This window comes from Sus scrofa, chromosome 12 (genome assembly GCF_054392235.1).
Source record: "Sus scrofa isolate SSC_HxYL_T2T_F1_AM1 chromosome 12, Sscrofa_HxYL_maternal_Yorkshire_Landrace_v2.0, whole genome shotgun sequence".
NCBI lineage: Eukaryota > Metazoa > Chordata > Mammalia > Artiodactyla > Suidae > Sus > Sus scrofa.
The window spans coordinates 64690258-64707447 of record NC_139394.1 but is presented as its reverse complement, the minus strand read 5'-3'; the positions used below and the strand labels follow the sequence as shown (position 1 = coordinate 64707447).

Below are 17190 nucleotides of genomic sequence, written 5' to 3'. Positions count from 1 at the left end.
CAAAAAGGCAAAAAGACAAAACAAACAAACATTATTTCGGAGTTCCTGTCATGGCTCAGTGGTTAGTGAACCCAACTAGCATCCACAAGGACAAGGGTTTGACCCCTGGCCTTGATCAGTGGGTTAAGGATACAGCATTGCTGTGAGCTGTGGTGTAGACCGGCAGCTTCAGCTCCGACTGGATCCCTAGCCTGGGAACCTCCATATGCCATGGGTGTGGCCCTAAAAAGACAAAAAATAAACAAACAAACAAAACCAGTCTTTCAAGGTCAAGTGCTTTTAAGACTACCCAACCCCCAGAGTGAAGTGACTCTGAAACACAGTCAGGCCCCAGGTATCTCAGGCTCCAGCCCTCGGCTCCGGCCAAGGCTCCACCCTTCTCCCTGCCCTCCGTGGACCAGTGGACAGAAGAGGAGGTGCCCTAGGCGGCATGGTCTCATGCGCCGTCACGGTTCCTGCCACCTGTGACCTGCACACTTCAAGACCATGGCACTAAAAAGCTTCTCATTAAATTTATGTTATCGGAAACCTAAAATACATTCAAAACAGAAAATATGACACAGTAAAAGTAGTCAAGACATGGTCACAAAACTCTAACTACTTTAACAGCAGTGTGGACCCCTAGAGTGCACCTTGTCACAACCAAGCCCCTGTCACAAAATCTGTCTTCATGTTCCCAGCAGCCCGCAGCAGCCCCCCAGCAACGGAACACACCTGGTTTCTTCCTCTGCGTTTACCATAGTTCCTTCTTACTAGGGCTTTATAGTTTTCATTTTTCTTGGTTAAGTAGTAATATAAAACACAATCAGGAACACTCTACAAAGAAAAAATTATTTTTAAGAATCCAATGAAATAATTTCTTTCAAAAAATCAAGTAACACTTTCATAGAAAAAAAAATGTCTAGCATTCTCAGAGTGTAAGCTGAAGAAAAATACACGTGGCTCCTGGCGTTTTCAGGCATGTCTAGGCATATACATGTGAGTGTGTGTGTGTCTATGTGTATATTTGCACAGAGTACCTACTATTTTAATGGATGATTACAGTTATCTTAACACAAATTATGTAAAAGATACCAGCAACTATCAGAAACATTGAAGCAATTTCTTACTAACCAGTAACTAAATTCTCTTTCTTCCTGTATATATGCAAATATTCCAAATGTCTCTTATTTTGCTCATAAAAACAACAACCCGCTGTGAAAAAAATTTAGGGAAAATCAAGACTGAAATTTTAATCAGAAATTTAATGAAGTTCAAAAAGTACTGTAACCTGTGTGTTTTTAAGGAACTATATCAGGTCATTTTTGTTAACCATGAAAATCAGTCTTGTGCTTAGAATTTGTCATCGTATAATTGTAAATATCACTATTCACAGGAGAAACTTTTCTGTATGAAGCCCGTTGCAAAAGTTCTATTTAACTACTTCTATTTCTGTTTCACCTCTTCTGTGCATTAGAGCACAAGAGCTTCAAAGCAGTGACCATCACAAACCTACCAACGCTCTCAACGCAAAGCATTTCTTACCTTCCTTTCCAAGTAAGATGCGATTAGTCCGAAGTTTTTAGGATGTTGGATAAATCTGAGTAAAAGGAAAACAACGCACACATGCACACAAACATTTACCAACTTAAAAAGAGGGGGAAAACCCCTGAGACTAGAAATATGCTATAGACTAATTCCTAGTGACTCCTAAATGCTAACCTCCAGAATTAAGAGTCTTTTAAAGGGTACAGGGTCCTGGGCCCCACCCTCCAGGCACTGACTGGCTTGGTTTATGGTAGAGCACAGAATCTGTAAGGTTTGTTTTTTTTTAGGGCCACACCTACGACATATGGAAGCTCCTGGGCTAGGGGGTTGAATCAGCTGCAGCTGCCAGCCTATGCCACAGCCACAGCAATGCCAGATCCAAGCTGCCATCTGTGACCTGTGCCATAGCTTGCAGCAATGCTGAATCCTTAATCCACTGAGTGAGGCCAGGGATTGAACCTGCATCCTCGTGGAGACGAGTCAGGGTCTTAGCCCACTGAGCCACAAAGGGAACTCCAGAAATCAATTTTTTTTTTTTTCTTCCCCCAGAAATCAATTATTTTAAAATGCATCCCCACGTTTGGGTTCGACTCCTAAAATGACTCCACAACCCCACCCTGACCTGGTATGTGCATTCTCATCTACAAACTCAGAGCAAGGCCACGTCAAATCTATCTTCTCTGCTCTCCATGGTACCCGTTCAAATGCCAAAACGGGGCCAATGTTTTTGGGGAAACGGTTTGTTTACATGTAAATGCCATTAATTTTTACTAACTTACGTAAGCTTCTATTAAAGGATAATTTAAAAATTAAATTACTTGTCCTTAAAGATCTCCTTCTCATGGTCAGTCCAAACATTCATGAACTGCCTATCTTTATAAACCTTCATAGGATCCTCCATAAGCCCATTCATGTTAATGAACTTGACCCGTCTTTGTTCTGCATCAAACATCATAGGTGGGATTACAGAGAGCTGCCGCATTTGTTTCTCATTATTCTACGGGAAAAAAAAGAAAGAAAGAAGTGCAGTCTACATGGAATAAAGGGGGCAGAGACCAACGGTCTTAACAGACATTGAGGCACTATGGACATACTTTTAACTGACAACGGCCGTGGCATCATAACACCTAACAGACACATTACACACGTATCTAATAAACACTCACTGAATGAAGAAGAGAGGAAGAGAATACATGTGTTTTTGGTTTTGTTTGATCTTTTTTTTAGGGCCACACCCGTGGCACATGGAGGTTCCTAGGCTAGGGGTCCAATCGGTGCTACGGCTGCTGGCCCACACCACAGCCACAGCAACACAGGATCCGAGCCGCATCTGCGATCTACACCACAGCTCACGGCAATGCTGGATCCCTAACCCACTGAGCGGGGCCAGGGATCCAACCCGCATCCTCATGGATCCTAATCGGGTTCGTTAACTGCTGAGCCACAATGAGTACAGCTAGGAAGACTCGGTGTTAGGACGTGGAATCGATTCTTCCTCAGCCCTGATTTATGAGCATCACGTGAGATCTCTCCTGCAAGCTCACTGAGCACTCTCTGAACATGCTCTCAGAACCTCAGAGAGCAAAACCCAACATACAAACACCTGCAAAACACATGCTCTCTGCTATTTCAGGACGTGGCCCCGCCAGCTCAGTCTCCCCACCTGGAACTGGGGAGTCACTGCGCACTGCTCTTCCGCCAACCTCCAGGCTGCATCCTGCCCACTCTCCACTCCCCCTGCTACAGCTCTCTCCTACCGGTCACCTCCCACACAGCTCTACCACTGCCGCCCTGACTCAGGTCCTTATTTCATCCTGACAGCTTCCTCACCTCTCTCTGGGCCTCCCTGCTGCCAGAGCCACCTCTGCCAGGTGCCAGTGTCATCAGAGGACAGCTTCGTGTAAAACCTTCAATGGCTGGCCACCAACTGTGGCACAATCCAAACTCCATAAATGCTCCCTCATCTACATACAAATACACCCTTAGTTTGTGGGGTATGAAGCCAAAATACCCGAAGAAGTAATAAATCAGCTTGAATTAAATCAATTGACTGTCTTACCTCCTGTTCAGAGAGCCCATCAATAATTTCAGAGATCTCATGTTCACTCCTAGCAATGGTGGCTGAAAGACCAGCTCCCCTCTGCCCAACTCTAAATATGAGGGAGAAATGAGAGACATGTGTAAAGGCCTTTGATATCTTTATATAGACATATCAATTATTCTGCTTTTACACCAATTTCTTTTTGCTTTTTTTTTTTTTTTTTTCTTTTCCCTTTTCAGGGCCGCACGTGCAGCTAGGGGTCGAATCAGAGCTACAGCTGCCGGCCTACACCACAGCCTCAGCAACAAGGGATCCGAGCTGCGTCTGCGACCTGCACCACAGCTCACAGCAACACCAGATCCTTAACCCACTGATCGAGGCCAGGGATCAAAACCCACAACCTCACGGTTCCGAGTGGGACCTGTTTCCACTGCACCACAGTGGGAACTCCCTGATCCCTTTTCTGAATGGGACTTTTTAAACTAGAAGTCAGAGAAGAAACCCAAAATGCTACTAACTACTTTTAAGTCATATATTTGAGTTTTCTATAAATTTAGTAACAATTTAAATGCTGAGATTAAGATTTAAAAATTACATGTCCAACTGTTTACAGAACTGTTTACAGGCAACTTCTGGAAAACTACAGTTATTGATGTCATTTCCATTTCAAATGGCAGTCGTGTGTCTGCCTTCCAGAAAACAGGACAGCAGACTTAGAAAAATAACAAAACGTTTTTAAAGGGAGGGGAAAAAACCCACAATCCTCATCCTTCACAAGAACCGAATTGTGATTAACAGGCCTTCGTGGTTCACCGACAAGCCACAGCAAGGAGAAAACTAAAGCTTCTACCTTAGAAGAAGCACCTGTTCTCTAAAAATAAAAACAAATCAGAAACCAGGTACCAACATGAAAGACTTCTAATTAGCAATCAAGGTAATAGTTTTGAACATGTCAGGAGCATTTTCAAGAATCGAAGAATTCCTTTAAAAATACTCACAAATTTAGATTCAACAGCATCGTTAAATATAAAAACATTAAATTCACCACGACACAAACCTGCTAGTTGATAATGAAGTTTTATATTCAAAAGTTCTTTATGAACTTTCTTAATGACTGGATTCAGGCAACAGTAAATACTGCGAAAGATCAAAAGTATGATTCAAAGGCAAAAAGCAGAGCCACTAAACTTACCGCTGAAACCTTTCCTGCTGTTCTCTTTGTTTTCGAATTTCTGGAAACTGCTTTTCATAGTATTCCCTTGTTTTGCTTTCTTTAGCTTTCCTCCGAGGATTATTTTCTATTCTGTCCACTTTTTTCTCCCATGCTTCCATGAGCTGATCATAACGTTGGCAGATTTTTTGTTCCTATTAAATACCCGTAGCAAATTAATAATTAAACTAGACTCTGTGATCCTGACAAACCTAATACTTTAAAGCAAGGGCTACTTCGTAAGACTAAGTCAGAAGTGCGTTTGGCCTACGACTCATTGTGAATGAAAAGCTGTTCTTGATCTGAAAGAAGAGAAGGAGCTGTTTTTAAGGAAAGATCAGCCAATGAAGCCCACGGTGGCTGGACTTTCTAGTTCACATGAAGACTATACACGGGAACGAGCCACAGGATGGGTCACTACTGGTCAGCGACCATCTGCTTTGTTTTCTTTTAATGGCCACACCCGCAGCACATGGAAGTTCCCAGCCACGGACTGAATCCAAGCCGCAGCTGGGGCAACACCAGAACCTTTAACCCACTGTGCGAGGCCAGGGACTGAACCCTCGCCTCCACCGTGACCCGAGCAGCCGCACAGGGATCCTTAACCCACTGCGCCGCAGCAGGAACTCTACGACCAGCTAATCTTATTACTTTCCTGACAACATCTTCACTGTCAAAATAAAAAAGGAGACAGAGATGCAGAAACATGTCCACAGTCTGTGACCCCCAAGGCGACAGGTTAACACCCTCAGACTTCACCCAACCCTCTACTGCTGGAAGTTCTGGTTCCCCACAGTTTTTTCTTATTATACATAGGGCTATGGAATGAGTTTTTTTCTTTTTTAAGCTGCACCTGTGGCACATAGAAGGTCCCAGACTAGGGGTCAAATTGGAGCTGCAGCTGCCAGCCTACCCCACAGCCACAGCAACATGGGATCCGAGCCATGACTGCGACCCACCCCACAGCTCACGGCAACATCAGATCCTTAACCCACTGGGCGAGGCCAGGGATCGAACCCAGATATTCATGGATAGGAGTCGGGCTCGTAACCCAATGAGCCACAGCAGGAACTCCCGCGTGCCATCTTTTCAACTCCTGTCAGTCTCCTCTGCCTCCACCTTCTCTCAGCCCTCCTCTGCCACCCCTCGGTCCAGGCCAACATCATCCCCGCTCTGGATTAAGGCAATGGCCGCCCACCTGACCCCCATGCACCCTGAGTGCTGTGACCAGATGCAAATGCTTAAAATACAAACTGAACACTGTACTTCCTCAGCTCAAACACGTAAAAGATGCCCTCGCGGTGGAGCCCAAAGCAGCCCTGACGGTCCAGGGCTGTATGCAGCCTTGCCCTCGTCTCCCCACGCCTCCCGTCACACCGAGCCTCTCGGCTCAGCCTAAGCCCCGGCCGTGCCCGAACCCGCCACACGCCTTCCTCTCCCTCTGCTTGTCCAAGTTTCCACAGGACTGGTTCTCCCCCGAAACAACCCTCACGACTCACACCTGCACCAGCTGTCCCTCTTAACATGCTCTCACAGTCCCCTGCAGGTCCTGAGCCACCGTACGGTCACAATACTGTCAGCGCCTGCAGCCTCATCTGCCCCAGCTGTACCTTAGGCTCCTCGAGGGCTAAAATCAGGTGGCTACCCTGCTCCCTTTGCAGAATGATACATGGGACACAGTAAACAGCCAAGAAATATTTACCAAGCAAATCAGTGAACAGATAAGCTTTATAACTAAACACTCTGGGAATTATGGTAACAAAGTCTGTGCTTCCGTGTTGTGTCTCGAGATAGTAAATTTAGCAATTACTACAATTACACCCAAATTATTGCACAGGAAAAAATACTTGAAGCCTAATTGCAAGACCAGTAATTGAAGAAATATCTAAAGACCTAGACTGGCAAGTTAGAACGTGAGACGTTAGAGACCAAATGAAGGCTCTCACGGTCCATTCAACTGTCAGGACCTTAAGTTTGCAGGGGACAAAGTTCACTTCTGATGTGGGGCAAAGACCATCACTTGCTCACTACCCGTTTACAAGAGATTTGTCTACGGTAGCATGAACACGCTCTAACGACAAGAATACTGACGGTTTCTTTAAGTTTCATGAAGATTATAACCACAAAGCTTTTAGACTACAAGTCATACAAAAACTATGGAAAACGAGGTAAGTTTGAAAAGGCTGAACTTGAGCTGACCCGGTTTTTAGTAAAACGAACAGCGGTGTCTCAGCAGCACGACCGTAACTTACCTACATTGGTCTGCGGGTTAAGAGACTAAGGCAGAGCGTCCTATTTCTCTTTCACACTTTTTACACTACTCACCATTCTCTTTATTCTGGCTAGACGAAAACGCTATACAGAGATGACCAAAGACATTAACCGATAACGACGCTGAGTGTGATTTACGGCACCAGCGCGTGGCCAGAGCAGATTTATGGTTACGTCCGTCTACGGTTACGTTCTCCGTCAGCACCTGCTCTGAGGGTGGCCAGGATCCGCTCTCGCTAACAGGGGGGGCGACGCCTGGAGAAGCGCGGGCGGGAAGGTGGCACAAATGTCAGTGAACAAGGATAGGACCTCACCCTTTGTTTTCTTGCATGATTTCTTCTTTTAAAAAATAAAATGAGTTTTTTCCTCATCACCTGGTTTCTAGAAGAGAAAAATATGGTTGTGTGACATTAAGAAAAAATACAACGGAATAATGCATTCGCGTTTTTGTGTTCAGACACTGAAAAACAAGCAAAGATCACTTAAGAATATGACGTAATCAACGTTAATCCTAATTTTTTCACCCTGCAAAATAAGACTCCTGCAGTAATTAGAACTGACTAAAACTCCTCCCATTCTTCAACAAGACTTCGTACAAAGGGCCCGTTTTCTATTATTACACTCAATTATGAGGCAAATGCTATTTTCCAGCTCTAGTTACACAGCTACTGGTCCTTGTTCAGAATCCTTGACAGGCAGGTCTTGGTGCACCCCTGGGGGAGGGAGGCAGAAGAGGAGGAAGAGCTCTTAGCGCCCAACCTCAGGCACAAGCTGCCACCCTGCTGAGGGAGTATGCCAACAGAGACGGGACCTCTGCTCCCGCCTCACTGAAGCAACACCGTCCACTCTAAGGGGCCGCAGGGGGCAATGTGACAGGATGGAAAGGCTTCTTACAGCCTAAGGGACCAGCTTTCACTTTTTAAACGTGAAGCACTATAACCTTCAAAAAGCAACGACATGCAGGTTCCGAGATGAACATTTACACCCCCTACTTCCAGCAAAGATTTCAAGCTGATGATTCAAATACAAGTACAAAGCCAAGGCAAGAAGTAATTTTTTGGAGCCTGCCACTCGGGACTAACGCTGACACGGGCTCTGTTCACATGAGCCTGTGCGGAAAGTGTAACAGGTACACCTGCTGTTTCCTACCAAGCAAACGATGGGATCAAAGACCAGAGACTGAACAACCTGTATGCACGCATGCAGCGGAGGAAACGACACTCCACAGGGGCACGTACAGCGCAGGTGTTACCACACACTCAGTTTGCCACTCAGAAGCAAGTGACAGTTAATAAATGCAACGGAAAATGGGTCCCAAGACTTTAAGTGAAGACCGCTGCCGTCTCAGCACAGTGTGCTAAGCACTGCGGCTGGCAACGCAGCTCCATGACACCACTCAGACAAGGCTGCTCTGCAGCTACCCTCAGGGAAAGACAGAACACAAACATCACGGAAGCTATGTGGGGGGAAAAAATCATTGAAAGTAGCCAACTCGATTTCATCTGCTATTCTCATTTTTGAAAATGTTAAAACAGATAAACTGTTCCAAAACAAGGTACATTTTGAGTTTTGCCTAACCTACTTCTAAGGGTTGTCAAGACCATAGCAGCATCTCTCAGAAAAATTCTTAGTATATGACTTTTATTATGAACCACGTACTTAACAAAAGTTAAAATTACTCAAATTTCTATTTTTGTCATGCATACTACCATGCAAGTTATATTTGCCACCAGTTCTGCAAAGTAGTCAACTACTGCACATACTCTCAGTACAAAATTTTTGAAAAGAAAAAAAATATATATATATATAAATAGCAATGTGCTCATTAGTAACTGTACCAATAAATAGTTATAATGTTCTTGTTATACTTAATAAAACATATAAAGTAGAAATATCACATTTTTGTTACAAATTAAGAATAACTCATCTAAAATTATCTTAAAATATGATCATTGTTTTTAAAAAAAGAGAGCTATCTAGCTTCCTCTCTTACTTTCAATCAGATCAAGAAATTAGGTTTTCTTTCCACTTATTTCTTATTCCATAAAGGCCTGGTGTCTGGGATGAGCAAGGCTAAGCAGACTACATTCTGGAGCAGCCTCCACACCCACAGGAGGTGGCTGAGCACTTCCAAGGCACCAGGACATGAAATGGCAGAAGGATCTACAAATACCGTCATTAGCAAGAGTCATGGAAGGGATTTCCCTAGAATAGGATTTTGAATAATGATAAAATGATCCGTGGCACTTCTACTTTGCAATGGCAGATGTGGCTTGGTGGGGACGGTGTCATCACTAGTCTTAAATGAAAAAGCTTCATTATCTTACTTCATCATGCGCCTTGCAGGTACTCCACTGAAAAAAAGACAAAACAGGAGGCAAAAAATTCAAGCCTCAAGGTAAGCCATTTCAATGTTAAGTATTCACCTTTTTTTTTTTTTTTTTTTTTTTTTTTACTAGCAGATTATAAAACCAGCTAGTTTTATGCAATAATTTATTTCATTTTTTGGCCTCGGAAACTCAAAGCTGTTTCCCCAACCCCCAAGAAGCCAGAGGAAGATAACATATAGTAAAACGACAGCAAATTACACAAATCTAAACACACCTACACTATATTACAAGGCTACATCAGCAGTAACATAACAACGATCTCTTTACAGAATATATGGTCTTTAACTGAGGAACTCCGAAGACGATGGACACTTACGTCTTGATGTTCTCGTGGTACACCTTGGTATCTGACGGCTGGTTGTAGAGCGGCTACAAAGTAAATCAAACGTTGATACATACAATGTTGTACATGTCTGCAAGGCGACAAAGACACAATTCCTATCCTAAGAGAATCCTGGGTAAAGCACTGACGGATGTAACAGATGCCCTACCGAAAACCTCCAGACTCTTGGGTCCCCTGAGTAACTCTGTCCACTCAATCCCCTCACAACGCAGCAGCAATGGCTGTAAAATGTTTCCCAATCCACCGCACCCCAGAATGAATACCGTCATCCATAGACTCAAAGGCAAAAGAAGACAAAACGTCAATATCACCCTAACTTACGATGCAAAGAGCTTTCTACTCCTGTTCTCACTTCTTGTTCCCGCTACCCGAGTGATTAAATGGCTGCTTAGGCAAAAACACCATCAAGATAATGCCTCTACAAAGGCAATCACGTCTGTGCCCATTATTTTAAATTTATCACGTTTACTGCCCAGCTGCACAACCCTCATCCCAAAGTAAACAGACCGCATTCCATCTCATCCCAAGAAAAACTACTACAAAGAGAGCACTAGACATGAAAAAGGAAACGTCTTACTTACCAGTTCAACTTTTGGGCCAAGACCTTCAAATATTTTATGAGCTTCTTCTGCTTTTTTCTACAGATAAAAACATTATTACATTGTATAATTAAAAATTACATGACCTAAATGCAAGATCACTACTAATTTAATAATACGTACCTAAAGACTAACCTAGAGCTAAACAGATCTTTCTTTCCAAATATTCTTCTTTCACATGATAGGCCGAATGAAATGCTCTCTGGCTTTATTTTCATAACTTCCTCACCAGATTCAGTCAAAGCTTAACGTCTGCACTGAAAGCAAACCCTGAAGAATTGGTAAGTTCTTAAAAGCAAACAGACTCTAAGATACCAGAGAGAAGGAGCACAGATTCACTCTTAGAAACGAGTCTCTCTGGCATTTTCATACTTCAACTCTTAACGTTTTTAATAAAAATTTAAAAACGTAAAACATGAGAGTGGTCAGTCTTCGCTGTAGTAAGCCAAACTGACCGACCTCTTTGAAAAAAGCTTATAATGAGCATATTTTCTCATAAGAAAACCTTAGGAGTTCCCCTCGTGGCTCAGCAGAAAGGAATCTGACTAGCATCCATGAGGTCGCAGGTTCGATCCCTGGCCTCGCTCAGTGGGTTTAAGGAGCCGGCGTTGCCGTGAGCTGCGGTGTAGGTCACAGACCCGGCTTGGATCTGGTGTTGCTGTGGCTGCGCTGTAGGCTGGCGGCTACAACTCCGACTGGACCCCTAGCCGGGGAACCTCCATATGCTGCGGGTGGGGCCCTAAAAGGATTTTTAAAAAAGCAAAAGAAAGAAAACCTTAGTAGTAACAATAGAGCAGACAACAGTCGAATTACTTCAAGTGCCCAGCAGTCAATAAAGGTGCATTACATTCTTCTCCATGCCTTTCTCACGAGTAGAACCATCCAGACCAGGGCACTAGCTACCAAGTCTTCTTTAACAGACAAACATGTCGGTGGCTCTCCACGTCCCCCCTGCTCCACAATGCTGGGCAGGGACGGGCCCAGGGCCTGCGGCAGAGGCCCCAGCTCCGCACGCAGTGGCGGGGAGACGCCCCCCCGACTGCGGTCGTGACCGAGGAACGGGGGCGGGATCGGCCAGGATCCCCAGGTATGAAGGAAGGCGCTCTCTTAAAACACACATTCTCCTTTCAGCCATGAATTCCATCAGCCAGGCAAATATTTACTTAGCATGTATGATGTGCGAACTATGCTTCACCAGCCTAAGAAGCACAAAGGAGTGTAATGCACTCTCCAGACTCTAAGAAACTAAAATGTTAAGCTGAGAAACCAACATCAAATACAAAAGTACAAAGCCCACTACATTTGCAGCGCAGAGTCAATGTGTGCAGAGTTTTAAGGCATTTTGTTGCCCTTGGCACTGCTGACATTTGGGGGTGGATACGTCTTCGTGACGGGGCGTCCTGTGCACTTCAGGCTTGTCAGCAGTAGCTCCGGCCTCTCCCCGCCAGGAGCACCCCCCCCCCAAGTCACAACAGGCAAAAAGGCCTCCAGTAGAAACCCACTCTGCTAAACCTCAAGAGGCCAAACAGAACTATCAGATGACTCAACTTTGCCAGCTTCAGGTATGTATCAAATAACCCACACATAACACCATCACCAATGACGACTCTGCGAATACCTCACGCCTGCTACTAACTCTCTCTAGGTGACCTAGGCTCAGGGGTTTCTGAGTTTCCCTTCTGGGGCACTCTACATTACACAGTCTAACTACAGACAGGCAGACTAAGCAGGATTATATACAAATAACACTGAGCAAGGGGGTGGAATTACATTAAGGCAAGTATTTACTGGTGTCCTATTATGTAAAGGCACTTACCTCTTCACGGCTAATTTCAAAGGCTGGTACTTTGGGTGTTTGCAGATCCCAACCTTTAAGTTTTGCAAAGTTATATGAAGTATCTGACTTCACGTTTGGCTTAATTGCTTAGAGCAGATTAACCTACCAATTGTTCGGCAGTAAAAGTTTAAAGTCCCCACATCTACATACTGTGCCTTTTACTCGAGGCCTCCAGAGAGAAGTAATCAAGGCCTCAAACACACGCTGGGTACATTCCTGGGCCAGGTGCTCGCCAGACCCTGAGGAAACAATGATTGAGGTGCCCTCCCCGGGAGCCAGGAGCCGAGAGAGGCTTCTGCAGGAATCGATCCTCGAGCTGGGTCCCAAGGAGGGCCCGCGGCAACAGGAAGCCACGGGGACGCCTGAGGGCAGCGCAACCGCCCGGGTCAGGTACTAACTTCAGGGGCGCTCTTGCCGGCTCCAGAAGGAGGTACTGGGAGAGGAGGACTGGGCCACGGGCCCGCTGGGCAGCTACAGCCCCGACCGAGAGGTTGGCTATTCTGCAGAAGGAGGGAAATCATTACAGGATTTATCCGGGGAATCTCATACGGGGACCAAATATGAAGGATCGATTAGAAAGGCAAACAAGCCTGAAGGGAGTTCCCGCCATGGTTCAGGGGGTCAAGAACCCAACAGTGTCTGTGAGGAGATGGGTTCAATCCCTGGCCTCACTCAGTAGGTTAAAGATCTGGTGTTGCCACAAGCAGCGGCACAGGTGGCAGATGAGGCTCAGATCTGGCGGCTGTGGCATAGGCCTTAGCTATGGCTCTGATTCGACCCCTAGCCTGGGAACGTCCATATGCTGCAGGGGCGGCCCTAAAAAGAAAGAGAAAAAAAAAAAAAAAGAAGGAAGGAAATTCCCTCTCTGTGAGAAGTGGGGGCTTAAACTAAGCTACTGCCAAAGAAGGAAGAGACAAGCGATGGACCAGACCAGTATTTAGGAAGCAGGACTGAGTTCTTCACTGATTCACCCAATCTGCAGAGTGGCAAAGAGACAGCAACAGTTTCCAGGAAATGGCCTCAGTGACCAGAGGTTGGTGGCACTAAGTACATTCTCTACTTTCCATCTTTTCCTCCTCGTGCCACGTTAACTTGCAAATCATTCAATCAAAATATAAACAAGATGCTTCTTGAAACTACACTCCACACCCTTCTTTGCCACATGTGTCATCATTCTGCAATCAGAGCACCTACCAACACTTTCGGAGCCTGCAACTGGGAAGGGTAACAGCGAACTCAACTGTCAACAACAGGCCAGGAGGAGAGTCTGTTCAGAGAGTAAACGAATCTTGGCCTCAAGTTTAAATATGATGCAATGCAATGTTTCTCTCAGGAAGCCAACTTTAAAATTAAGTCACTTTTGGGTAGTTTTCTTCCTCCCACTTTTTTTTTTTTGTCTTTTTTCCATTTCTTGGGTCGCTCCCGTGGCATATGGAGGTTCCCAGGCTAGGGGTCGAATCAGAGCTGTAGCTGCCGGCCTACGCCAGAGCCACAACAGCTCGGGATCCGAGCCGTGTCTGCCACCTACACCACAGCTCATGGCAACGCCGGATCCTCAACCCACTGAGCAAGGCCAGGGATCGAACCCGCAACCTCATGGTTCCTAGTCAGCTACGTTAACCGCTGCGCCACGACGGAAACTCCCCTCCCACTTTCTAAATAAAAGAAAGCGGCCTCCTACAAGAGAACGGCTCCCATCTCTTAGGCCACATTTGGCTTAATTCCCAATTCTGTCAGATAAGAAAAAAGGAGATGGACTCTTGTCAGCTCCCATCTCCTTTCACCTGTCAAAGCAGGTAAGGTCATTTCTTAAAAAAAGCCACGGAGGCAACGAAGGTCTTGGGGCGGGAGGCGGTCAGCAGCGGGGAGCCCTGCCCAGGCCCATCTCCAGCCGCACAGGCCCGGCAGACGACCAGCAGCAAGAAGCCAACGAGAACAGGCTTCTTGAAAGATGACTCCTACAGTGACCGAGTTAAAGACAGCCTTCACCCCAAGTCTACTATGAAGACACCCCAAGTCTACTATGAAGACACCCCAAGTCTACTATGAAGACAGACCTCAAGTCCGGTCCCCCCCTTCCTCGAAAGTGCCACCCACTGAAGTCTGGACGTGCTCAAACGGAAAGCGGGGCTGGAAGGAGCCTTTCGGTTTTGCTGACGAGCGTCACCTGCCTGACCCACGACCGACCGCGCCGGCAGAGCGCGACTCCCCAGCAGAGCGCGTTCAGTCGTGTTGGGCCTCGCATCCTAGTCAGGCAACGGAGGATTCAATGACACAGGAACCGTCTAGCCTGCGAAGAAAGGCTCACTGAGAAACTCAGTCAACTAATAGATATCGCTGAATTCAGAGGACTTGAAAGTAACCCACACTAAGAAGTCAATCCTTTATTTTACTGTACTTAACGTTCCCTTTCCATCATTATCAGCTCTCATCCCTATTGACTTTGCCCTGAGGCCACCAGCTAGCCAGGAGGCCCATCAGCCCACTCCGGTATCTGACTGTTCTCTGGCGTTTTTTTTAAAGCAGGAGACGTCACAGGAGACTCCCTGTTCTGGCTTCTCTTAAACAGGGGAGCACCTGAGGGCCTGGGCCACATGCCTGCAGGGACGCCAGTGCCGCAGCCTCTAGGTGTGGCCTGAGGTGGTCCTCAGCAGTCACCACCCTCACTGGACCCTCACTGGACCCTCACTGTCCAGGTCCCTGTGTCCAGTCAGTACACTGGACTGACTGAGTTGACAGTCACTGCCCACACTTCTGCCTGTGACACTGACTATTCTCTTCGGTATCACGCAGCTGCTGCCTTTCACTCCTGTCTACACACACGCACACACACCCGAGTCCAAGATCATTCCTATAAATGTTTACTCCATGACTGCTGCACAGCTGCTTTTCTTAAGGCCAAGTTCCTCGAGGGGCTGAGCTCACACAGCCAGAGGCTGCCCGGGTAGGGGGTACCGAGCCTGGTGACTCTACTCACCAAAGAAAGGGAAGCCAGACTGCCCACGCTCGCCCTGGTCACCTGTAGCTAACAAGCTAAGCTCTCCACCATGGAACTTAGAGCATATGGTTCTTTCCTGAACCGAGGGCTTCCGGAAGCCCAGGGTTCAACAGCTCTGTTGGGAGGTTTTCTTCAGATGAAGGAGAAATTAGGGTCCCTTTAACCGCTGGCTCCAGGCTTGATTCTAGCCAGAAAGTAACTTCAGCATCACCAAACTATTCACAGAATTGAGGCCCAGCTTTCCTAAATCCATGGACACTTTTAACTATGAATATGGATGAAGAAACGGTTTGAATAAACCGAAAAAAATAAAAGCTACCTCAAGGTCCACGGCCTCAGGCTTTAAGAGCCAAACCACAGCCCAGCCGTCAGTTCCTAAGCTGATACTGCGAGTCATTTCCACGCCCAGGGACCCACCTCCATTAGGACAGTAGGAGCACTTGGCATCAAGTGTCCCTCATAAAGTGAAAAACGACCGAACGGCTCTTCTGGCCTACCACCCTCTGTGCAAAAGGGCACAGCCTCAGCTGAGGGAATCTCACTGGCACGAAATACCATTCACACAGCACATGAACCATTAAATAAGGTGCAACTGTCCACTTTTCCTCGGCGCCTAAAGGAAAACAGGGAGGTGCGGGGTCGAAGCGCATCAGGAGTTCTGACCGACCCCGGCTCCGGGACCATCGGCACCGCCGGGGACACGGACGCCTGGGAAAGGCACAGCCCCGGCCTCTAAGGGCCTGTGCCGTCAGGAATGGCATCGACTTACCCGATTCTCGTCATAAATGATTTGGACAATACTTCGGTGCTTCTGCTCCACGGGAGGAGGGGACACAGGCTTCTCAGGCTCTGGGGGTTTAGCAGCTTCTTCTTCGAGCTGTTGCTACGAGACCCAAGAAAGGAAGCGTCAGGCGTCTGCTGCACGTCCCCGCCACTCGCGATTCATCGCCAGAGAGAACACACTGCTGCTTCCACAGGGTAATCCCTTGATCTCCTAGGGCCTAATGGACCCAAGGGCTCGAACAAACCCAATCAGCCTTATTTTGACTCATAACTAAGACATATAAGTCATAATTTGATAGATAAATCTGTTAATATTTTAGTTCTGATAAACTCAGAGCAAACTAATGAGAAACCCTAAACACAGGAAGGTGCCCCATATCCTCTATCACCATGTCCTTTGGTGCCACTGGAAAAACACTTCTGTGTGTTACACACACACAGTATGTGTGGAAACCTGATGGGGAGAGGACAGCCGGACGCTTAAGGGTGCACAGCGACAGGCCCCACCCCACTCCCGAGCCGAACTCCACGCTCCGTCCACAGTGATGACACCCTGGCAGAACCAAGAGTACGGACTGCAGGTGAGTGCAGTGACAAAGCAGAAAGCCACCTGAATTCCTCGGCCAGGTTTCAGCCTTGGGGTCACCCTCTGCAAGTGGTATGACCCTAGTCCTTCCCGCAATCTTGAGCAAGTATAAACCCCTCATGTGTAAAGCAGGGGCACTAACCTTACCTACCGCACGGCTCAGGGAGAGGCTTAAATGACTCAGTATATGGCAAGCGCACTACCACACGTGTTCAGCAAACATCACCCGCTGTCATTACCGAACCAGGCAAGGACTTTGCTTTTGCTTCAATGCGTTGTCCCTCCCAGCACCTAACGAGTGCCTGAAACCTGGGTAAACGTTCAACAGAGAGACACACGGATATAGTCCGCCACATAAGCTGATAAACAGACAAGGGTAGAGACAGCAAGTCCACTCTGCACCACCGAGGAAGACTGCCAGTCAAGCCTCCAGGTCACGGAAGTCAGGCCGCAGCCAGACGAAAGGACAAACTCCTCTGAGAGAGAAGCTTTGGGGACCGTGTCCACTGGCACAGACGGTGCCCTTGCAATCGCCTATGGGCAGAAGCAAAAGAGAGACATCTGGAGCTGTGAGGTCATTTTTATGGGAATGGATCTTCAACCAT

At 46.7% G+C, this 17190-nt stretch overlaps 1 protein-coding gene across 45 annotated transcripts in view; it reads right to left on the bottom strand.

The window, feature by feature from the left end:
- Positions 1 to 17190, bottom strand: part of NCOR1 (nuclear receptor corepressor 1) — a 135720-nt gene that overhangs the window by 68453 nt on the left and 50077 nt on the right. For 34 of the 45 annotated variants that reach the window (XM_084986273.1, XM_084986270.1, XM_084986278.1 and 31 more), the window contains exons 6-15: positions 15986 to 16099; positions 10364 to 10420; positions 9756 to 9808; positions 9377 to 9403; positions 7364 to 7430; positions 4761 to 4933; positions 3587 to 3677; positions 2346 to 2524; positions 1525 to 1579; positions 715 to 816 (exon numbers count right to left, since the gene is read on the bottom strand). In XM_084986273.1, coding sequence (XP_084842399.1) covers positions 715 to 816; positions 1525 to 1579; positions 2346 to 2524; positions 3587 to 3677; positions 4761 to 4933; positions 7364 to 7430; positions 9377 to 9403; positions 9756 to 9808; positions 10364 to 10420; positions 15986 to 16099 — 918 coding nt within the window. The remainder of the gene's footprint in view (positions 1 to 714; positions 817 to 1524; positions 1580 to 2345; positions 2525 to 3586; positions 3678 to 4760; positions 4934 to 7363; positions 7431 to 9376; positions 9404 to 9755; positions 9809 to 10363; positions 10421 to 15985; positions 16100 to 17190) is intronic. The other 11 variants (XM_084986286.1, XM_084986290.1, XM_084986284.1 and 8 more) reach the window with 1 other exon arrangement.